General features: G+C 39.1%; 1 protein-coding gene across 15 annotated transcripts in view; it reads right to left on the bottom strand.

Moving 5' to 3' along the window:
* The window catches only part of FHOD3 (formin homology 2 domain containing 3), a 377,539-nt gene that overhangs the window by 98,589 nt on the left and 254,958 nt on the right, over positions 1–23,992 (bottom strand). For 8 of the 15 annotated variants that reach the window (XM_042048634.1, XM_042048643.1, XM_042048636.1 and 5 more), the window contains exons 8-11: positions 18,733–18,827; positions 14,463–14,606; positions 12,332–12,564; positions 10,999–11,088 (exon numbers count right to left, since the gene is read on the bottom strand). In XM_042048634.1, the coding sequence (XP_041904568.1) occupies positions 10,999–11,088; positions 12,332–12,564; positions 14,463–14,606; positions 18,733–18,827 (562 nt within the window). The remainder of the gene's footprint in view (positions 1–10,998; positions 11,089–12,331; positions 12,565–14,462; positions 14,607–18,732; positions 18,828–23,992) is intronic. The other 7 variants (XM_042048637.1, XM_042048642.1, XM_042048645.1 and 4 more) reach the window with 1 other exon arrangement.

The raw sequence follows: 23,992 nt of genomic DNA, 5'->3' as shown, positions 1-23,992 counted from the left end.
CATTTTTCCTATTAATTTTTAAGATTCAAAGCTGCCATTGCTTTTTCTTGAGCTTGGCTTCCCATTTGCGGCTGCCCTACCTGCAGAGGCATTAATGGAAAACATTCATGACAATACCAATGTTCAACTCATTAGTCATTAAGTTGTGTCTTTTTGGCTTAAAGGACAGTACACACTGTGCTGGCATGGGACAGCTGGCACTGGACATCATGCTTTCTAAATTAACACAAATAAAATATTCCTGCTAAGTAACCAATAGCTCAACTGGAAAACAGAACAGGGTGAACCACTGAGCTAGAAATAACAGAGAGACCAAATCAGTTCAGTACTATTTGCAAATAGCAATATTTAAGTTATCAGATGCAGTACATGAATTATTTCAGTAGAGTCATTAGTATAGTCAGAGCAGGCTTCAGTTCATCAGTAATTCTGGCAGAAGTGTAAGACTTGCATACAGCCTCCATAACCTACAAACCACATAAGTAAAATAGGAAACCTATATTAAACATAATGAAAAAGGCTACATTGTCTGCCTCCTGTCCCTCCTATCTGTGCTTTTAATCTCCCCAAACTACGAGACTCATGGAAGATATATTTGCAGTTGATACAGTTCTCCACTTGATTTAATGATGTATATACCACTAGGTTATGCTCCATGCAAAAAGGAAAACATACAATCAGTAATGAAGTTTGTAAGACATTCAAATTCCTTGCATTTTCCTGAAAGCTTTTCTTTCCTCTGATTCTGAAGGGATGCTCTGTGGATTTTTTTCCATTTAGAATTAGTTTTCATGTTATAAGAATAATGAATATTTACAGTGTGAGATCATGAACTCATTGAGTGCAATGCAAAGGGTCTCTCCAAAATTTGTTGCATTTATATAGAGTTAGTTACAGAATAACCAGGAAAATGGCAGGGCCTGGAACTTTGCCAATACTCTGGCAAACATTTACAAAGTAAACATTTTCAACCATTCCTAAGGTGGCTTAGTGACATAACCATCTCAGTTGTCACCTCTTCATCTCCCTGTCCTCTCCACAAATATATACCTCTCTTACACAGACACCTCTCAACTTTCACACATTTACTCATTTACTGGAAGAAAGAAAAGAAAGAGTTGACCAGGGAGCATTCATAAAATCCCTTCTCCTTACTAGCTCAAGACTAGCTTTGCTATTATCTCCTGTGAAGGGAAACTTCTGTATCTGCTAGTCCTACAGCACTCACATTTGGGAAATAACCCGTGAAGCTCTGTGGGCTCATGGTTCTCTGATTAGAGCACAATTCATCCTATAATGCTGGCAGCACAGCTGTTGCTTATATGAACAAGAGTGTCTCCATTATTGCTGTTTAAAGCTCCCACCAGGATTGCACATTGGTGATATCAAAATGTCTCCTCTCCTCAGTTGTCTCAAATGACAAAAATCTTAACTGAAATACTCATCTGATATGGTGTATCTCACAGATTTGAAAAAGTTCTTTGAGAATGTTTTCCTCCTTACAAGGGCATGGCTGAAACAACAGGAGTTTACACAGCATGGAGAAAGAAGCGGAAAAAAAATTTTAGGGATTGGAAAGAAATCATTCTTCTGTCAGGCCAATGACTCCTTCCTCAAGGGTCCTTGAGTTCTAGGTCAAAACCTTAGAAGAAGCTTGGACTGGAAAACTCTTTTCCTTTACTAATATTAGGTGCAGGAGGGCAGCAACTACATGGCAAGTGGTTGGAAAAGCCAGAGGAAGGATCTGGCTGTGTGACTTGGTAGCAGACATGATTGGTGTGCACAGAGGCAGGCACGCTCTCCAGTCTGGGGGAGCCAATGTGCTCAAGGGAAACTTGCAAAAAGGAAGTGTGTGCATAGGGGAGAGGCTCAACATTCTGACCATCATCTTTCAGCAACTAAACTCACAGTTTCAGAGCCCTTGAGTATCCTCAGAAAGGGGATCAGATACAGATCAGTGGAGAGGGATAAGCTCACAGGCAGGAATGATATGTGCCCTTCTTTTAACGAAAGCAACAGTGGCAGTCATTTCAGCCTTGTTAGAGGACGGCTATTCTGTCCATAAAAACAGGTAGTACCTGCTAACTAAAGCTTTCCTAAGAGGTAGAAAAGGAAAATTTCTGTGTGAATATTTATTAAAATGGGAAAACACTAACTAGAGTCAGATGCACAAACACAGCAGTAGACAGATTTGTGAATTCATCTGAACTGTTCAGAGTTATGTGTTCATTTTTGTGTGCAGTGAAGAAAGGATAATGTGGAAAAGCTCATTGTTCCTCTCACATACAGAGGCAAACTTGGAGTCAATGCAATAGTAGAATTAAATTAAGAAAAAGGACTTATAGGGAGGTTTCCAATTAAATGAGGTCGCAGAAGCCAGCATGTTTTTCAGTAGTGCAGAGGAATCCATCCTGTTTAACAAAAGGCAAATATTTCTCCAGTGGCAGGGAGGAAGGCATTCAGCTAATGCTGAAGGATCAGATATATTCAGCTAACCTTAAGGCTATTCATGGGTTACTTCAGTTTCATGGTGAAAGTATTAGATTAGAAATATTTAAACAAAAGCTTTATAGCACTGAAAACAAATTTCAAAACAATCATTATGTTTATTTTCATATTTAGAATGGATTACTGCTACCAGCTAACACTCCCACTAAACAAATAAACAAAACCCCAAACCCCCACAAATCTTTATAAAGTATATCATCAGTCATAGCAACTAACAAATATCTTCTAGGGCACAGGTTTTGCTCAGTTGTTTCGACTAAAATGTGACACAAAAGTATTTATAGCCATTTAAAATAATGTGCATGTTAAAAAAGACTATGAAAGTGCAGTTTATGGAGTGAGAACCACTAGGGCAGCAAAACAAAATCTAGACAAAGGTTTAGACTAAAGGATTAGCTTTTCTTCTTTTCACAATAAATAAATTAAAAAAAAAGAAAAAAAAAAGAGTGCCAGTCAAACTTACCCTGCTGATATTAAATAGCTATTCAAAGCTGCAAAGAGAAAAGCACTAATAAATACAGACTGATGAAGGGAAATTATAATAAAGGGACTCTTCTACAAGTTTAGCTAAAGGCAGGGCCAGAGTCCTTGAGGTGCCAGGCACTGCACCTCACACACCCCTAACCTAGTCACAGTTGGATGATTTTAAAACTAAGACACCACTCTAAAGACAATGTTCTTGTGGCTCCCAGTCCACAAGAACTCAAAGCACCAAAACTTGCTCTCTGTCCCACTGGACCCTAGAGCTGAGCAATGTGTACAAGGTTCTGTGTAGTCTCTGTCTTCTCCAGGCCCTCCCCAACCTCTTTGTCTGCACAGTTTTGATGAAGGCAGCTTGAAAGAACTTAGGATTTCTTTGTTCTGGCCTGTAGCCCAGAAACACAAATTTCTCACTCCCCACCTCAAAAAAAAATACCAAAGGCAGAGCTAAAAGAAAAATCAAAGGCTGTGCTGAAGGAATAAAAAAATTCCCCAACAAACAAACAACCCACACCAACAAAGTAAGCACGAGCACAGAAACACATTCTGGTTTGCTTGGTATCAAAGGAAATTTTGAAAAGGTAAGATATGCTTCAAATCATTTTAATTCAGGATGAATTTAACCAGTAATGAACCAGAGTACAGAACAATAGAAAACATTATGATCTTGCCAGAATTAGGCTACCAAGGCTTTGGTCTGCATATACAATGCACATAAAAGTTAACTCATGAGATCTAGTAGATGATCTTTAGGTCCCTTCCAACCCAAACCATTCTATGATTCTGTGACCAGGACTACAAGCCACATTCAGTGAAATAAGACCACCATTAGCCATTTCACAACATCATTTTAAATTGAATACTACAGCTGATCTCACAAATTTTCCTTTCAAGGTTGTTTTCCACCCCCCCTCCTGCAAACCTCTGACCTGCATCCCTGAACTCCAAGTGAACAAAGAAAGTGAAACATGTTACCTCAAGGAAAGATATTTATAAGTCACAGTGGATGTAATTTTATTTTCTCTTGCCATTGCTTGTCATTTTCTTCAATTTATGAGTTCAATTCCACTTTCATAGCTTAGATGGCACAATTCATAGCCAAATTCCTAAATCCTTGTAAAATAGACAAATGCTTCGGTACACTTCTGTTGGTTCTTCCTTTCTTCTATCCTTGCTGCCAAAACAGATTCAACTAGTCCTTTATGTGAAAGCTAGAAGTGGCAATAATTTAAATTCAACGTTTATAAGTCTGTATAAAGATATGGCAATACACTTTCCTCCTCCATTAAAAATAAAACTAAAGAAACCACCTATTAATCCCACTGCCCATTTCCATTCCACTGCAGTTGGTGCAACTATGTGAAGATGAAAATACATGAAATTATATGGATAACAATGTACTTACAAAGCCTCAAAATCTCACCTTCTGCACACAGGAAAACTAAGGTGAATAATTACAAAGGTCAAAAGGAAAATGATCCTGGTATTTTTTCCCTAAATAAAAAAAACAGTTCAGGCAAAAAGTTGAGGAAATGACAAATGATGTGAAGTACATGCACTCACTATGCCTTCATATCTGTTCTTTATCTTTAGGTTCCTGTTACTTTGTTATGCCTAAAATATGATCAGCAACAGCTTTTCACAACTAAACCTAGGCAATGCCTCCACACTTGTTTAATTGCTGCAGTTGGTTTATATAGGACACATCAAAGCATAGCAAGACAGCAGCATTGCTTAAGAGGCTGGCAGGGCTTTGCAAAGACTTCAAGAGTCACAACTCTCTGATCATTGAACAGCATTGCTGTTTTTACATTTCTAAGAGCAGAGAGGTAAAGAAACAGAATAAAGACAGATAGACTTTTGGAGCAATATGTACTGAAATATATACAGAAAGAGAGAAGAAATGTTATTTTCAGAGCTTGGAAGTGCATATTCGTTAACACTTGAAGGTCACTGTTGTTGACCCTTACTTCAAAGGGAATGGCATCCTGCCAAACTGCAGGTTTTTTTCCCCCCACATTGCATCTCATGTGTAAAAAACCTTTCCTGTCCTCAGAGGATCATGTTTACAAACACTGGGAACACACCAGAGAGGTGAAATCTCTAAGGCATGTGTACTCCAGTGCATAAAACACGACCATACAGATCCAGGGAAATGCATTCCCACCCTGGTTTGGCATCACATTTCCTCAGGTAGCTCACGAAAGATAAACACATAGTGGAAAAAAACAAAGTAAAATAACTAGGCTAAGTCATGCTGTGATTTCATTTGCCATGCAGCTATAATCTATTTAAACTGTGGTGCTTTCTTCACTCCTCCTGAAGTTCATATAGGAAAATCTACCATTGCCTTTACAGGAAAGTGCAGTGCTGTCAACTGGACTCTGCATGTAGGCCAGGCAGAAAACATTTCCTTTCAGCAAGACCTGCAGTCAGCAAAGAGTATCCCTACTAGAAAACCTGACACGCCTACAGAGATATTTTAATTCCTATAAAAAGGGCTGATACCATCTTGAAACAGTAATAGGACCTGGACCTGAGATACTCATCAAGCTGTAAATTTTAAATTTTTGTGTTATTATTACTTATGCATAGTGGGTCAATCCCTACCTATACATCAATGCAGTCCTTTTTTATGGTATGGCTTCAAAAGAAAATTTTTCTTAGCCTATCTCATGTCTCTTCCTCTACTGCATTCCTTACAGGACCTTCCAAGATATTCTTACAAAGAGTAAGATTAAAAATTTCACACTTGTAGGGTTCTTCTTTTGAATCTGCTTGACTTCATGCTTCAAATTCTGCCTGCATAGGAGAAATAAACATGTTCTCCTGCTCCAAACCTAAAATAGCAGGTCAGATTTTGTATGGTATTGTTGTCAAAGACTAACAATGATTTGATGCTATGAACAGACACTACCTTGGCTACCTTATCAAGCCATTTAATTTCATAGATAAATCTTTCCAAAACCTCTTCTTTTTTATATCCCATTTCCATTTTCACCCATACCAACCAAACTGTGAAAAGGGTTATTAACTCTCATAAATGATCATATACCCTTCAGTGTCAAAGCACACCCAAATGCTAGGTAGCTCAGCTCATATGTATGAGTGTATGTCTATGTGTATATATGTGTATTAAAGAGATGCACATCCACAGATATGTGGCTGCATGTTTATCCTGGAGATGTGTTCTTAGTATAATTTCATGCCTCAGTTGTTTTAAATACTCAAAACTAGGAACCAGAGATAAACATCAAGAAAAAAACCCCCGACATGTGTTTCTTTCTATGACAGCAATAAAAGAGAAATTAACTTCTTCTCTCATCTGGGCCTTTAGTAATCCATACCACAGCCTGAGTCTTACATCAAATGATGATGTTGAGTCTCCCCACTTTGCTGGTTCATACCTATCATACCACTTATCATATTTGACACAGATAACAACTCTAAGAGATGTGGAACAAACCATCCTAAATAAAATAACATAAAATAACGTAACATAAACCTCACTCACCACTGTATCTTTGATCTATAGCCATTAAGTATTTATACAATCAAATCTTTTCTTATAGTGTTGTGCAAAGTCACCAGAACTTGAAACATCATGACAAAAACTAGAATTTTTCTGTAGTAAATGCCAGAGAAAAATAAAAGATTAGTTATGGTTTGGGGTGTCTGGAAACATGGAAAATCATGATAATAAAAAAAGAAGTCTCAGCTGTATCATGAACAAACCAACCCTGCAGTCCTGGCTCTACATGAAGCAATTTGAACAATCAGTTAATGGGGCCTAATAAGCAAACTGAGGTCTGTACTGTTGTTAAGAAACTTGACAGGAATCTGAAGTTGAGCAGAAAAAATGCTTAGCATCAGAGGCTCAGCTATATTCATTGTTTTCTGGTAAAACCAAAATAGCGTCACGATCTCTGCCTGCATCTTGGCAATCCTCAAACATTACAAACATGCATTTACTAACAAACAGATCCTTATGACTTCTCAGCACAGCTTTCCTTTATTTAGACAACTATTTCCCTGTTTTCTTCTAGAACCAAAAAGGGCATGAAAGACCTTGAGCCCAGGGTGCACTGTACAATGGAGCTGTGTCCAGCTAGCCTAGAAATTTGTGGGAAACTTTGGAATTCCCTGTGCTACTTTTTGCTCAGAGGAAGAGTTCTAACAGGCTTCCAGGCAGGACCCTAACAAATGCAAAGTCCATAGATACATAATTCGCTGTTTGCTTCTCTGTTGTTTTTACTTTATCAATATAGCTCTCCTAAAGGTCAGCTTTTTTCAGATTGAAAAATCTGGAACCTCAGGTGGACATGAAGAGTTGGAGTTCCTCATATCTTCTTAGCTTCAAGGTCTAAAAAGAGATAGCTTGCTAAAGCCAGCTTTGGTCACTGATTCAGAATGCAGGCTCCACTCTGGTAAGTTCCTAAGATGGCAGTCAGGTCTCTCTTTTGTTAGGTGTCAAACACAGGAATACTGACAAGAAAGTTCTAACCATGGCCAGGTTATCTCTAGATGAACATATTTAGTGTTATAAGATGGATCTTAGCAATTCTTTGGTGATTTTTGGTGATAAAAAATAAATCAAAGCTATGGAAATAAAAAGCAGTGAATCTAGTAAAGAGAGGTAAATACCTAATCCTAGCTATTCAGAGCTTTATAAACCTCAGTTCTGACTGTAACCAATTCCACAGCGGTGGAGCCATTCACCTGACTGCTGGTAAGAGGTGTCAGTGTAAATCTCCTAGAAGCTCGCTTGCATATGTTTGCTGAGGTCTGGCGGACACAGCTCTGATGGGACACCCAGGGTGAGGGATGAGTGTGGTCTCTGTGCAGCACAGAAGAAAGGGAAATGCACAGCAAAATGTGAAACATTAATCTGGAAAACTGGGAGAAGCACTTGTTTCTGATTTGTATGAATACAACTCAGAGAAACTGTCCAGTGCTCAAGACAGCACTGAGAACTTCTGAATGACCTGCCTTTTACTCTCTCAAAGCCAGTCAGGATGAGACTGAAAGACAGAGAGAAAGTTGCCTTTTAATGCTTATTTATCCAGAAATCACTGCATACAATAACAACATAAATCTAGTGCTAATTCCATGCCACTCCTTACATTTTTCCTTGACTCTCTCCATTGTGTGGCTGGAAAAAGCTAGCTTTATTTTAAAAAGAAAAAAAACAAACAAACAACACAACCCATGGAAGAATGTGTTTAAAAGTCTACTGCATAAGAAACAGCATGCTAGACCACAGACTGAGAGCACTCAATTTGGACCAGGGCAGAAAACCTTAGGAGGCACCTCCAGCACGGCATTTAAAACATCATGTTAACAGGACTGAAATTCCCGCCAGCCTTATGGGTGCTCTATGCCATCATGGTAACAGAAAAACATTTTAGCAAATCAGACCTGCTAGTGGTCAGGACAGGCATCTTAAAGTATGCTGCAGAAGGAACAGACCTTTAAATGAACCTTCAGCCTTTCTTAGTTAGTAGCTGTTATCAACTTCTTTACTTACTTACTTACTTAGTAACAGGCACATCAATCTGGGCTTAACTCTCCATGAAAACTATTTTAACACAAAGCAGATTTGGATCCTTATTTGTTTTGAACCACAGGAGAAAGAGCAATACATTTAGTTTGGAAAAAGGCTGCCAAGTGGATGAAAAAGGCCTGCAAGTTTTCCTTTTGGTCGCCCTTAGCATTTACGGTCAACTTTTCCCAGCTCAGAACCCAAAGTCTGCTCTCAATTAGCCTGGCATAGATCAGAGCAACTCCATTGACTTCAGACAATTTTTCTGGATATAGAGCATTGTGAGACAGAACAGAATTTGGCCAATATTGTCTTTTTTTTTGTTGTTTTACCGGCACGATGGATTATTCTCTTTTTGGAAGACTTATCGGTTGACACAGAGCAGATGACTGTGGAGAACCTGTTTGATGTGGTAAACAAAAGCAAAGCAATTGCCAAAACAGCTGATGAGCTAGAAAGAAAAGAAACACAAACATTGTGGGAAGGAGAATGGTGGGAAAGAACTTGAACCTTCGACTGATTTTGGTACAGAAGTCCAAAAATAACCTAGAATATCGCCCAAAATAAAATTTAGTACAGTGTAAGAGTGTGATTTCAATCTCTAACCATGTCCATCAGAAGCAATTTTGCTGGATCTAATCTACTGTAAAACCAGCCATAAGACATCTGCAGCCACAAAGTTTAGAACTTTCAGCAGGAACAACACAATAAGATTATCATTAGTATTGTTACAATTCCTATTGGGAAAGAAAATGTAGTGAAGGAATAAAGACTGAAATCCATTTTGTAGACTATTTTTTGGAAAATATACCACTACAAAACTTACTGCCAAATTTGTTTCCTTTCTCAAGAGGGACCAGGGTTATGAACCAAAAGGTCATTAGCAGGAGACAGTTCTTTCACAGCTGAACAGAAGTCGCTTTCAGTTTACAGAGGTAGTAAGTAATTTTTATCCATTTGTGTAGATTCCTCTCATTAACAATGGAAGCAGCAGGGTCATAATGTGCATTTCTTTTGACAAAATCAGGTGATGCCTGCATCACATTTTAACATAGGATTTTAAAATTTCAATACAAATTGCAGCAAGATCTAAACTTAGGATGCTCTATTTAAGTCCTTTAAACCAATAAATATCTTGCATTGAAGACCATGTGTTCAAATTTGAAAATTTGATTCCAAAAAACCTCTTTCCATTTAAATTTAATTCAAATTCTCTAAAAGTGTAAAAAACCTTATAGGACTCATTCAGCTCCACTTTTTTTCCTGTCTAAACATTAATGAATAGAAGCCATAAGGCTTTTTTTTTTTTTTTTTTTTTGTCTCAGTTTAGCTATCAGGTGTAGAGATACTGTTGCAAACATCTGGACTATTTCACTGAAAGTTGAGACTTTCTGGAATAGGATAAAGCAGGAAGGCTGTTTTTCCTCTTCCTACCACAACTACAGATTTGGGCAGATAATGAAACTAAGAATGCAAAGGACAAAATTTGCTTATCTGAAATGCTTGTTTACCAGAAACACTTTACTGGAAAAATGGGAATTATAGAAGATCCAACAGTTGACTAACTTCTTTTTATGGTAACTTAAAAATTTTCACTGAGCATAGAACATGCATCTTCAGAACCTGAACATACTTTGTGGTCTATAATGTCCAATGGGAAAAAATCTGATTTACCAGCTACAAGAAATACTCCCTGTCTTTACCTGCTGAGAGGACTGGAGAATGGGTACAGGGGCTGAGGAAGGATTTTTATTTAACTAATATGCAAAATAAAGATCAGAGTTACACACATTCATAATTGAATGCCTCTTTCCTTACAGAGCCAGGTGAGCTAGTTGGACATTCCAAATGGAATTGAAAAGAATTTAATTATTTTCCTACAGAAGATAACTGCAACATGAAATTAATTTGACTGCTTAGATAAAGACTTCTTTCTTGTATTTAAACTGAAGTTATGCTTTAAAATACATCACTGTCAAAGAGTGTGTGGAGCAGAACTGGATAATTTTTTTTCAAAAATGTAGCATGATTATTGAAATTATGTTATTATGTTGGTGAAAAATTATTTCAAAGAGCTTCTGAAACTAATCTGTTGTGTTTTTATTCCCTCTGTTCTATTCCTACTAAAAGTTAGCTCAAACACAAATTTATTAGAAGTTACTGAAGACTGCAAAATAAAGCTAGCAAGCAAACATTAATAGTGAGAAAATATATTGATAGAAGTTGTTGTCCTGGATGGCTTCTATTTGTTTAATTAATTAGCAGTAACAGAATGAACAATTTCTGTAGAGTTGAAGCATCTCCTCATTTCCAATCCAAATTCATCAGCTTAACAAAAAAAATCATTGATATCTGCTCCACATCCATGCATACAGATTCCCAGTCACATTGTTAAGTTCTGAAGCAGGGCCCAAGGTCATGCACAAGGCATCCCATGCAGAGCAGCTGAAGCCCCCAGTTGTACTCACACTGAAGATGCTTTAAACTCATCTTCAAATGCACTGTTATCCTTGTTATCAGCCTGTAAGGCCATGGGGCACTCAGCTGTCTTTAGCCCACTAAAGACCAGGCCACAGGTGATGGAAAACAAACATGAATGTGTTGTCGAATGCAAAACAGAAAAAAAAAAAAGAAAGAAAATAAAGTGCTGTTATGTGGTATACAACATGCAACTACTGTTTCAGTTATCTGGAGTCTTATATTTTCATATTGCCAGAATCCATTAAACTTTAGTCAACCCATCTCTCTTTGCAAGAAAGACTGCTTTACATGTAACAGGATTTTAAGGCTCTAAGTTTACATCCTGTCCCGTGCTAACCAACAGAAACCTTCAATGAACTTCCCAAGTGTTATAATTAATACAAGATATATCGCTCTTGTATAGACCACACTTCAGTTTTTCAAACTGCATCTTCAGCAGTGACATGACAGTGTCCAGCTTTTTCTGTCTGCATCTTATGTATCTCCACCTGAGCTAATCAGCCAGATTCCCCTTTAGAGTCAACAAACAGCCAGTCTCAGAGCATGATTCATCTGATTGAAATTTCAGGCGTGTAGAACACATTAGATAACTGAAGGCCCACCAGTGCTTGCTGCACTCCACTGACATCAAAGAGATGAGAGCTGATCAGACATCTAACTTTGGTGAAATTAATTCCAGCCCTCTTGTGCAGCAGTCAGACATGCTGAGGATCTGCAGCTCCTTTTTTTCCTCAGCACACAGCCTAAGCCAACCATTATAGGACTGGCAAAGACACCAACTTCCACCGACTCCAGTGTTGCAGACTGCTGCTCAGCTACCCATTACTGCTTCTTTTTTGCTAATTATAAAACATTAGATATATTCACTACTATGCTGTAGCCTCAAAGGCAAATATTTATGCTGGAATGAAAAGGAGGAAAAAAAATAAGAATGAACTGTAACATACACAGGACAAATAGCACTGAATTAAAGTTACCATGCTCTTGTTACAATCTTCTGTTATGTGGACATAGTGAACATAAAATCTGTCAACAGATGAAATTAAGCTGAGTTAGTTCCCATACCAAATTCTCTACCTTATGTGGCTTGGGTCCCCTTACTTAGGACGGATGGTGCCAAAGAACTTAGCTATGTAGGTAAGTCACTTACAAATCCACTTCCTTTTTATGCCAGTGTTTTAACTCTGAATATGCTTTTGCTTTTTTAACTTTGATTTCAATGAAAAGAGGAAAACAAAGAAAAGGCTGTCATATTAATAAAGTGCAATGAACAGAAAGTAACGGGAGATGAAGGGAGTATCCCTCAGCTCCTGCCCTTACCTCTCGCTGAGCTTCTCCACGCGCTGCCCGTGGCTCAGCACGAAGCTCGAGGGCCCGCAGGGGCTGGCGGGGGCCGATAAAGTGCTCTTGACGTTCTGTGCCGAGTGCCTGCGGCTCCGCCGGCGCTCCAGCCCCCTGCGCTCCCCAGCACCAAGGCTGGCCCTCCGCCGATCCTTGCGCCCACTGGGAGGGGGCTCAGCACTCTCATCTCCATCTTCATGCCTCAGTGTCACCTGAGAAAGAAAGGGAAGTCGGCTGAGGTTGCTGACAGTCGCTTCAGCTACCACAGGTGTTCACACCCCAGGCTTAAAAATTTCCTGGTCTCAACTAGATTAACTCCAATTAGTATCACTATTTCTACAGTTATCCCTGAAAGTTGCTGTCTATTCATTAGTGAAGTGTGGCAGCTCTAAAAGTGGAATTATATAACAATGCCTTGCATACAACACTGTAGGACCCGTAACAACACATTTATGTATCTGCAAATCTGTTTGTTTTCTTTTTAATGTGGGACTGAATTTTCAAGGAAGCTGAGCAGTCTTGGACAACCAGTTCTCTTTATTTCCTTCCAGAATACTTAGGTGAAGACTTGGCTTTAGTGAAGTCAACAGGAAAAAACTCCATGCATTGACTGATTCAACATTTCCTCATGTTCAGACATGACACTTGTAGTGATTAAGTGGAACTTAGCATCTAGAGTGTGTTGGAAATATCAGAGGACTAAAGCATGGATGCAACGCCAAGTATCTTGAACTGCGGCACGCTCTTGATGTGCCAATGTGAGGTACCTCTAATAGAAACAAAGTGTTAGCATATGGTACATGAGGAGAGATATCCCTGGCAGAAACAACATAGTAACTAATGGATCTCATCTGAAATGCAGCCTAACATTTAAATAATCATTATATGAGCAAGATCCACTCAAACAGGCAGAGGCACAGAAAAGGCAATGCATGTGATCAGAAGAATGCCCATCTTCTTGTTTCTATTAGTCTTGTTACTCTGGTAATTCTTTCCAGAAGTGATGTAAAAAAACCAAAGGGGGAAGTGAGATGTTTCTGCTTAGGGTGTAAAATCTGTTTCTGTGAGGAAAAAGAGATTTTTCAGGTAAAAAACAAGATTGGCAGAAAAAAGGAAGAACTTGCATAGACATGTTTAAATTTAGTTTGGTCACCAAAAAAAAAGCTGGTGCCCAACTAAGTCAACTGCCAATTCTGCAATTAAGTCTTTCAGTAGACACAGCATTAACAAAAAAGAATCCCTGCTTTTAAGTTTAATCAGCATATTTTAAAAAGGGCTTTATAAACGGAAGCCTCTGATGATAGAGAAAGAAAGCATATTGAGCCCTCTTGTTCTCTTGTTCCTATTTTGGTTCTTCCTGAAAATTGCTGTATATAAAGCTGAAGTCTGCTACAGTTAGTGAAGTGGCATGGTGTAGAGTCATGGATGGAGAAAATGGAGAATCAAATCTATCAAATCCTTCACTGGACTTAGGCACAGATGAAGTAATTTAATTTTGTCACATTAGAACGCTAATTCCCATTTACATTACAACTTCAGCCTAAACCTCCTAGCTCCAACACTTCCAAACTCTGAAAAGAGGCTAATTATTAAGAAACTGGATATCCTACCCTTACATAAATGCTTCAGAAGTAGTTATTTTATACCTAGGTGGTAAATGTGGAGTCACCCATTACTCCATTGCTGCAAACTGCATAGGAGCTGGTCCAGTGTAAACTCATAAACATGGACTTGCTGGATATTCAGTTGCAGAACAACTGTGAAGTTGAGCCCAGCCGAACCTTTTTCATGAGCTGAATACTTTTGCACATGGAAAGAACTTCTACTTGCTTCAGAATGTGTAACTAGCAGTTGCAGAAAGGAGGCTAGTAAATGTGCTGGTTTGCCTTGGACTATGCCCCAGCTTTAACATGAAATGCCTTTGATAAAACGCAGCTACGTACCGTAGCAGGTCACATATACAAAAGTGCATAATACTTCCAGCAACCAGATGTTTTTCTTTTAAAATAGAAGAGATAACCAAATTTCACCTAGGTTACATTCCCCCCTCCTCTCAGCTTTGAAGTTTGCACAAGCTGCAAGATGCATAAAACAGGGCATGTTATGTTACCTCATAAATGTTAAATTGCTCAACTAAGTCCAAGTCTGTTCCTTTCTTGTTCAAGTGTCTCTGTGAAATAGCTTCAATGCCTAGCTCTTCCAGACAGTCCACCACATCGTAGAAAGAGTCTTGATCTGGCAATCCTGACAGCGTCTAAGAATCAAAGGAAAAACATTTAAATCTGTTTGTTTTGAAAAGAATTAAACAAAGGATTTTAAAAGCGGGTGGCAAGTGGTGCTATGTATGATTTCAATCAAGTAAAACCCATGATGTGGGATTAGAGACACTGATAGAAAATAAAAAACAAGTGGCACAGCTTTTAACAAACAACTCTGTGCACTGTGTAGAAAAATGAATAATTGGCAAAACAAATCAATGTTGTTATTTCATACAAAAAAGTATGGAAAATGTAGGTCTTTAAAATACACAGCTGGATTCTTTCTGGCATCATTCAAGTACAGACTTAAAGAACAGAGAATGTTAAACCATCAAACACAGGGATAAAAACAAAGAGGGAGGAAAAAAAAATCCGTTTAGCTAAAAAGAGTAAAGCTCAGTTCCTACTGATTCCTGTAAGTTTAGCCTTAAGAAGAAAAAGTCCATTGCACAGCTGTGTGACATCAGGATAGCAGGAAATATCCTGTACCATGTGCCTACTGTCCTCCTCACCTGCAGCAGCAGTCATCTTCCCTGAGCACAAATTGTTTTGTATTACAGAGATAGTGAATCCTCTCCTCCTCCCTTTCAACTTAAGAAGTCTTATTAAAGGTACACTGACTCCTTAACTCCGATTCCGGCTTGCTACACATTTCTAGTCAGTGTGTGCAGATTTTTTACTGCTCCTTATGCAGGATGCAGAACAATTAGTTTAATCCTGCACATGTTGAGCAGAAACTACTGAACACACCGTGCAACCTACTTGCAGGGCACCACATACCTCGCCACAGGAACCAGTCTATGCAGAGCTGTTTCTGCAAAATACCTGAGAGCGCAGGCTGGAAGCAACACAGTTTTTCTGGATTAGCTCACCAGAGAGGTTTACTCTGAAATAGTTTCCTCTCTCCCATTCAATTAATGAAATAATTTTTCTATATTCCCAGTAGAGAAGAGAAAGAGCAAAGGAAAGAGATGCAAAACACAGGCCCTCTCCAAAGAGAGTGACATCTTGGCATGCCTGCGATGGGATGAACTGCCCCCTGTGAATGCTGTTTTTCTACAGCCCATCTTTTCCAAAGTGGCTCTGAGCAACAGAGTGCAGATAAGAGCAGCCACTCTGGGCTGCCTCCCTACACCAAGAACCTTTACATTCAGAAAAATGGGTCTGGATTACATGACTAATGAGAGCGAAACAGGCAGCTGTCATAGCTGTCCTGTTAAAGCACCTCTTTCCTGTGATGTGAGGCACTGAAGTATGTGCATCAACAAGGTACTTTTAAATTTAATTTTTTTCTAACTAAACACAGCACAGCAACATTTTCTTCTTCAGTCATTACAGGTCTATTGACTGGTGAAATCCACTACAACAGGAATTCTTAGCACAAACATCAATTAAGTGTTAAGGTTATATGTTCAGGCTTTAATTAAGAATTTGTCTCTTTCCAAGACAGTATTTAAGGCTCTGTTTAGAACCCACTGAAGACTATGAAACTAAAACACCCTGAACAGTGCTGAAAACAGATACCACATTTATTTTGTTCCTTCCTAAACTGACACCTAGCACTGAGTAAAAATCTGAGGATTCAGCAAATGGCGTTATCACACTGCACATTCAATGGAGCTTTAACTTGGATGTTTAACTTGGAAATATTATAATAGAAAAGTGTTCAACTATGAGGCTTTCAGCTCCAAATGAAAGACACAGACAGCCAGTATTCTAACCTGAGTGCCTTCAAGCACAGTAAGATGTGATGTTTTATCTGCAAAAGGGTGGAGGAACAGTCAGATCTTCTAAAAATAACAGGAAATCATCTTAATGTTGATATGCAGATTACCCACCTTCAAGTATAGCTTTTTTAAATCCAAGGTAAGGCAAACTGTAGACTGGAAAAACAGCAGCATAAGGTAGTATTTACTAGCAACTGGTTTTGTCGGCAGTCTTTTATTTGGTTATTATAATTTTAAATCACACAGCAGTGTAAATCCAATTTTCACTGCATGTTGTTGACCAGAACTGGGCAATTGAACTCCAAAATATAGAACTAAAATATTTTTCCTTTGCACCATTTGTCATAAACTCACAGATCCACTTTCAGAGCCTAAAACATATCAGATTCAATTTCTAACTAATGCAAGGATGATAACAAAGGTTATACTGGAACTATACATAACCAGAAGAATCTGCACTGGGATTACTCTCATGTAAGAGATTCATGAATGCCTAAATCCTCACAAATTAAGAGAGGGTTAATAAAATATGAGCATAAGTAAATTGGTTAAGCATAAACAAAAGAGAGGGAGAGGATAAAAGGACAGGAGCAATTCTTATGTCTGGGTAGATGCATTTTCTGCTCTGGAGCAGGAAGAAAAACAGTCTGTAAATGGATACATGGAGAAAGAAAAAGGAGTACAAGCATGCTTCCTTAAGACAAATCCTTCATGAGGACTCTGCCTGCACTGAAAATTTTGACATTTCCTTGCCTAGAGAAGCTGAAACCATCTGAGCCTTCTTCATATTCTCTGTGGGGGAAAAAATTACAACTGTTACATCCTACTTACTGTTTTCTCTATAATCATGAAAAATATCCCATTAAAAACATCATAAAGCTGCCCATAAGCCAGATCATAATTATAAGTGTGGATTTGTGGGATCCCTCTCTTCCTTGATCTTCATAACTGCCTTGCCTCTGACTGTGAGATGCTTTTTCTTTATGTATGTTTTTAAAGAGCTACCTCTTCCTAAAAATAGCTTTAAATGTACTGAAGAACTCAGACTAAAGGAATCAACTACAGGATAATAAAAGAGTCCACAGGGAACAAAATCTTCAAGGAAGCCAAACACCAGGTAGGTTACAACTGTGCAAATGATGAAGAGAACTATTTCAGAAAGAGGAATCAGTACACAAAACAACAAGGTGTAAAGCAGAGACATTAATGACTAGTGACCTTGGCTTTAATAGCAGCTACAGACAGAAGCAAACATAACTGGTGATGCTTTTCAGAAAGACTACAGCAGCAAGGTAAGGTGGTCTTTTAAACTCAAGAGGAACCTTACTACCATGGAAGCAGGAGCAAGGGTGACTCTAAGCATAAGTACAGTAAGATCAGTAATGTCACCAGGAGAGGTTGGTCTCTCTCAGGCATGTTTGCTGGGAAATATCTGCCATTAAGAAATAAATTTATAAAAAAACCAAAAAAACCCCAAAACTCAACAACAAAGAAGCAACCCACAATTCCAATTATGTAGCCAAGAGCCCAATAAGCTGGCAGCTTGGTGTATGACCTCCATGAACTAACTCAGGATCTTCAAGTGAATAAAATGAGTAGTAATAATATTTCCTAATACTCTGCCCTATTAAGTATAACCATAAACTACACAGTTATTTTATTTGCCAAGAGTATGCTGGCTTTCTGTGCTCTTTAAAAAAAATGAATCTTTAATTTTAGTACCCCCCCTATGGTTTGTCTATGACTGGATGCTGATTTTTAAGGAATTTACACTAATAAATTTCTAACTTTAAAGGACTTTCCATTTTCTCCCTCCCAATAGCATAAGTCAGTATTTCAGAAAACATTTGACTTGACTGCAAAACTATGACTTGTAAATCCCATCACCAGAAGATATAAAGAAATAAGAAAAAATTTAACCTTACTTTTTTAAGCAGAAGCACTCCTACTAGCACTCAGACCTGTTAAATTCATCATATTTAGTTTGCAGAAAAAAAAAAAAATATTTGAACTATCTGAACTAGAAAACTGTGCACAACGCAAGCATTTGTGAGCATGTGATCTTTCCACCAGCACTTGCCTTCCTTCTCCCCTTGGATAATCTGTTGAGTTAGCTTGTTGCGTTTTCCTTCAGCACTGCGTTGTCAGCACTGGGAGAGGAGCCATGTCAGACCACAATTCCACACAACTTCTACCAAAATAACAATTCTGCTCCCAGCTGCTGCCTCTGGGTGGCTGCAGCACAAGTAACAGGAGTGTGCTGACCGATTACAGTTTGTCCTGCAAATTCTCCATGACAGGTCTCCTCTGTCATATACTCTCAATAGGGAAGTTCACTATACAATTGAAAACACTAATATTATCTGCAGTAGTTATGCTAACAACATAAACAAACCTTGTTAACCAAGGTCATTGCATAAACCAGTAGTTCCGTATCAACCCCATCCTTCTCCTCCAGTATCTCCATGATGTTGGACCATGGCTTGGCTCCTAGAAGAAAAGCAGAAACTGTTGGTTACAGTGATCAAAATGAAAAGCTACTGCAACAACACTCATCCAAGAAGTAGCACAAGTTGGAGTACATGGCCAGGTGGAACTTCAAGTGGAAAAATCCAGCTTTGTCTACAGTCTCTCCTGCTCCCCTGAGAGTAAGGTTAATGCAGACAGTGAAAATTACAGTCCAACCTATTGCAGGGATATAAAATATGGCAGGTGGACTCCTTCTGAAGGCACCAACTTCTCTCCCTCGATGACGAAGGAATTTGTTAGCACAGTGTGATTAACACCAAAATTCTAAAAATCAGGTGACAGGAATTTTACCCAGCCTATCATAGGTTCACACAGGCTTCGATAAATCTTCAGCAGAGACCTACATGCTGTGCTTTCAGTGTGCCTGATGCTCCTGTTTCTGGGGCTATTGCTGAGTTGTGCTGCATTAAGGTAAGTCAGGTTAACAAAATATTGTGGCAGAGAAACAGTTTTCTCAAATTACAGGCTATGTGCCTTGGATAAAAAAAATGATCAATGAGGGGAAAAGATTTTTGCTGTGGTTCTTTCTCAAATTATTTTAATAGGAAACCTACCTACAGAACTTTCAGATATGATTCTCTCATTTTCCACTAAGAAAGGTCAAAATTTGTGCTTTTAGTTATTTGCTTGATTTGCATGTTGATTTGAATTTGCATATTTATCTGACACCAAAACCCTAATGGTTTAGTGAATTATCGTGCTAAGAACATCAGGCAAGCAACACGCCACCCAGACTCAGCCTCTTGTGGAAGGTACCTTGTAAAACCATCCTATTTCATTTGAATGGCAAGATGGTTGCATTTACCAAATTTTATCTAGGAAAACTGAAATAAATAATGAAAGACTGCCATTCAGTGGTTTTTTTTTGGTGTAAAGTTAAAGGTGAGGAGCACTAAGCAGAGAGCTTAGCCTAGAGATATACTCAATTCAACTACACAAACATAACTGTGACTGCTTTCAGTTTCAGAGGGAAACATGCAGAGTATTCCTACAGTCCCCATCCCCTGAACACTGTACAGATGATGAGACTTCAGGTATAATCAGGCAGCAAAATGCAAATGTGCCACCACAGCTGCCTGTCACTGGCTGATCAGTCACGCCGAGGTCTAAACTCTGCATTACCCTCTAACAGCTCTTGTTTATTAAAGATGGTATCATACATGTATCCTGCTACACAGACATCAAATCTGTGCTAACCAAGGATCTGCATTTTCAAGGCAATGGCAGTGCACTGTGTGGAAAAACCTGTCTGAAAGTGAATGTGCAGACAGCAATATTTCTCGTTTTTATTCCCCTCTCAGACAGTCTCCGATCTTTACTACCGAATCAGGGCTTTTTTATCTTAAGCAAAATCAAAGGAGGAGTGGATTCACTCTCAGCTCGCTAGATGTATTTATATGCATTACTAATTAAGTGCTAATTCAAATACATGTCTGTAATGAAAACCCACTAGACACATCTTTACCAGATTCTCTATATCATTAGGAATTTTGTACAGTGTAAGCTCAAAAGTCACGTGGAACAAATTCACTCAGTTTGCAAATTATATATGATCAGCAGGAATGATATTCTCACTACAAAAATGTTTTCCTTTGGTTTCCAGTGAAAAAATGAAAAATGGAAGGAAATAGGAAAGAGAAACAAAATGGGGAAACTATGCAAGCCTGACTTACAACAGTGCCATTTAGAAAAACAGTGAGTTGATATCAACATTAAAAAATAATTATTTTATCCACTGCATTATTCAGTGAGAGTCCTTTATTTTTGAAGGCAGGTTCTACTCTTATTGGAACAATCCTCATTTGATTTTTAGGCAGCATCCATGTGGTTTGTTTTTTTCCCTGAATATCCCAAAACTTCTTCATTGTCATAAAAGAATAATTTCACGGTCACCTTGCTGTTTTCTTGCAATGCTGATATATAATTTTCTTCTAGCAACGCTGCTATTTTATTTCAGAATACAATTTTAAAAAAATTGTTGATCAGTCACACTTACTAGTAAGGCAGCCCTGTAATAACTCACCCATCTTTCAAAAACTTTTACACTGCTGCTACTAAACTTCCAAAATCTAGGCTTAAATTCCAAATTCTTCATCTGTTCTCTAACTACAGTCAGGAGGAGGCAGTACTATCAATGACTTTGACAGAGCTACTCCAATTTGTACCAGCTTAAATCTTTGTTTCAAATGCTTTTCCTCCATTATGATCTCAATCTGAACAGCCAAGAAGTGAACATGGAAACAGCTGTAAGGCCATCTACTACCCACCTGGGATAAGGCAGTTCTGCTGTGGAAGTTGCACCATGAACTTACTGCTTTGCTGTCCTTGGGTTAATATTCCTTGCACATATATAATGAGAACCTATAGTTTCCAACCTATGATCCATACAGCATGGGACATATGCAGATCCAGCTCAGCTCCCCCTCTCACAGCTCCCCCTTTCAGAGCCTGTGCAGTCCAGTATGCTTAAAGTGAAAAGAGACCTGTTCAGATTGTGATCATAATGAGGAAAATAGCATTTGAAGAGAAAGGTTTCATCTAGTACATATTGGAGCAGCATTGCCAAAGGCATTGAGAGTACTGCCTCCTCTTGATTCTAGTTAGGGAATAGGTGAATTTCCTTCTTCACCAGATCCTGATGTAGAAAAATGATGATGTAGGAGAATGATGATGTAGCATCCCAGTGATTTTTCTGGGAGCAGATGGGGATGTTTCCATAAGGTTATGACTTTTACACGGGACTTGTGGCAGAATCGATGGGAGTGATGAAACAGGCTCAGTGAAGTGAAACAGCAGAGATCAAGTTTTGTGTGTTCTCCTGCCTTCTAATGGGTAAAATGAGAACTGCTTGACTGCCCTTTAGAGGCTTGTCACTGGGAAGAGCTCTTCATCACAGCTACTCTGACAGAAAGGCTGAAGCCTCAAATCTGATGCTACCTGTAGTGTTACGAGTAACCATGCATGGTGTATAGACAAAGAACACAGAGGTTGCAACAATTAAACCAATATTAAATTAATACAGTCTATTTTCTGAATAACATTGCCCATTGTTTGAAGTTCCATTCTGTTCTCAGTTTCCTCTTGAAGTGTTTTTACGTATTTATTTTAATGCTGTTGTTCATGTTGTAAACAAAATCTTGACATCACAACTACAAAGGATCTGCAGTTTGTATAAAACATGAAATATCTTGCAGAACCTTGCATGAGAACTGCCACCAACTTAGAGAGCACCTGTCTCCAGCAACTACAGGATGGAAAGGTAGTAATACTTTTGGAAAGACCTTGACATCTTGTATTCCTGGCTATTTATATGTGAATGAACTTACATCCTTCCATCGTACCTACAGTATATGCAATAATTTAGTGGAATCTAACTATGAATGAAATGGCAGGGAAAGCAGAGAACTGATAATGAGGGCCATTTGGCTTTAATCTCTGTCCTAAAATATGCTTGTGATAAAGAAGCCCTGGACAGAAAACTGCAATGCCAGCTCCACTTTCCAGAGCCTGTGCAGTCTGGTATGCTTAAACTGAGAAGAGACTGAATTTCTCTGCAGTTCTGAAACAAGAAAGCGTGGGAGAAGGGAGGAGCTAAATGGAAGTGCAAGTAGAAGCTAATCCCAACATGATGAGGACCATGCAGTTATTCACTTATGGTCTGCTTGTATCTCAGAGTAAAGCCAGTACTTCTGTGGATCTCTGTACTTCAGTTTGCATATGGATGTATTTGCACACAGAAACCACAGATGGGATCGCTTTGAAACCAGGCTGAGTTAATATGGGGTTCTATAAGTTAATCATGTGTGGTACATGTTGAAGAATTATGTCATATCTCATCACTTTGTATGTACATGAAACACAGAACTTTTATCAAAGCAGTGCTGAACTTAATTACATACCTGCAAGATTTATGACAATGGTTCAAAAAAAGGCATATTGCTTTTTCCTGCTTTTCTGTTTTGTTTCATCAGTCCTTAAAGGCAGGTACTTCTCAGTTATAAGCTACTAATTTAAAATTATAAATTAAAACGTAGCACATGCACAGCTAAAAGTGAAGGGCTTCGACACTGTCTCCCACAGCATTCCTCTGGAGAAACTGGCTGTTCATGGCTCGGGCAGGTGCACTGTTCACTGGGTAGAAAACTGACTGGGTGATTGGCCTAGAGAGTGGTAGTGCCTGGAGTTAAGTTCAGCTGGCAGATGATCCCTCACAGGGTTCCCCAGGGCTCAATGTTGGGGCCACTCCTGTTTAAAATCATTATCAACGATAATGAGGGGATTGAGGGCCCTCTCAGTCAGTTCACAGGTGACACCAAGTTAGATGGGAGTGTTGATCTGCTGGAGGGCAGGAAATCTCTAGGGAGGGATCTGGACAGGGTGGATCAATGGGACGAGGGCAATTGTATGAGGATCAGCAAGGTCCTGGTACTTGGGTCACAGCAGCCCCGTGCAGCACTACAGGCTGGAGGCAGCTTGACTGGAAAGCTGCCTGGCAGAAAAGGACCTGGGAGTGCTGGTCAGCAGCAGCTGAACATGAGCCAGCGTGTGCCCACATGGCCAAGAAGGTCAATGGCATCCTGGTCTGTATCAGCAATAGTGTGGCCAGCAGGACCAGGGCAGTGCTTGTCCCTTTGTACTTGGCACTGGTGAGGCCTCATCTTGAATCCTGTGTTTGGTTTTGGGCTCCTCTCTACAAGAAGAACATTGAGATGCTGGAGCATGTCCAGAGAAGGATAACAGAGCTGGTGAAGGGTCTGGAGCACACATCTTACGAGGAGCAGCTGATGGAGCTGGGGTTGTTTAGCCTGGAGAAAAGGAGGTTCAGGGTGGACCTTATTTCTCTCTGCAACTCCTGAAAGGAGGGTGTAGCCAGGTAGGGGTCGGTCTCTTCTCCCAGTTAACAAGTGACAGGATGAGAGGAAATAACCCTAAGTTGCATCAAGGGAGTTTTAGACTGGATATTAGGAAGATTTTTTTTCACCAAAAGCATTGTCAGGTTTTTGAACCAGCTGTCCAGGGAAGTGGTGGAGTCACCATCTCCAGAGGTATTTAAAAGATATGTAGATGTAGCACTGAGGGACATGGCTTAGTGATGAACTCGGCAATGCTGTGTTAATGATTTGATA

This window comes from Corvus kubaryi, unplaced genomic scaffold (genome assembly GCF_017639235.1).
Source record: "Corvus kubaryi isolate FWS band 111438036 unplaced genomic scaffold, C.kubaryi_AGA036_p1.0 68, whole genome shotgun sequence".
Lineage (NCBI taxonomy): Eukaryota > Metazoa > Chordata > Aves > Passeriformes > Corvidae > Corvus > Corvus kubaryi.
The sequence above is the reverse complement of the archived record's forward strand: the minus strand, read 5'-3'. Positions and strand labels throughout refer to the sequence as shown.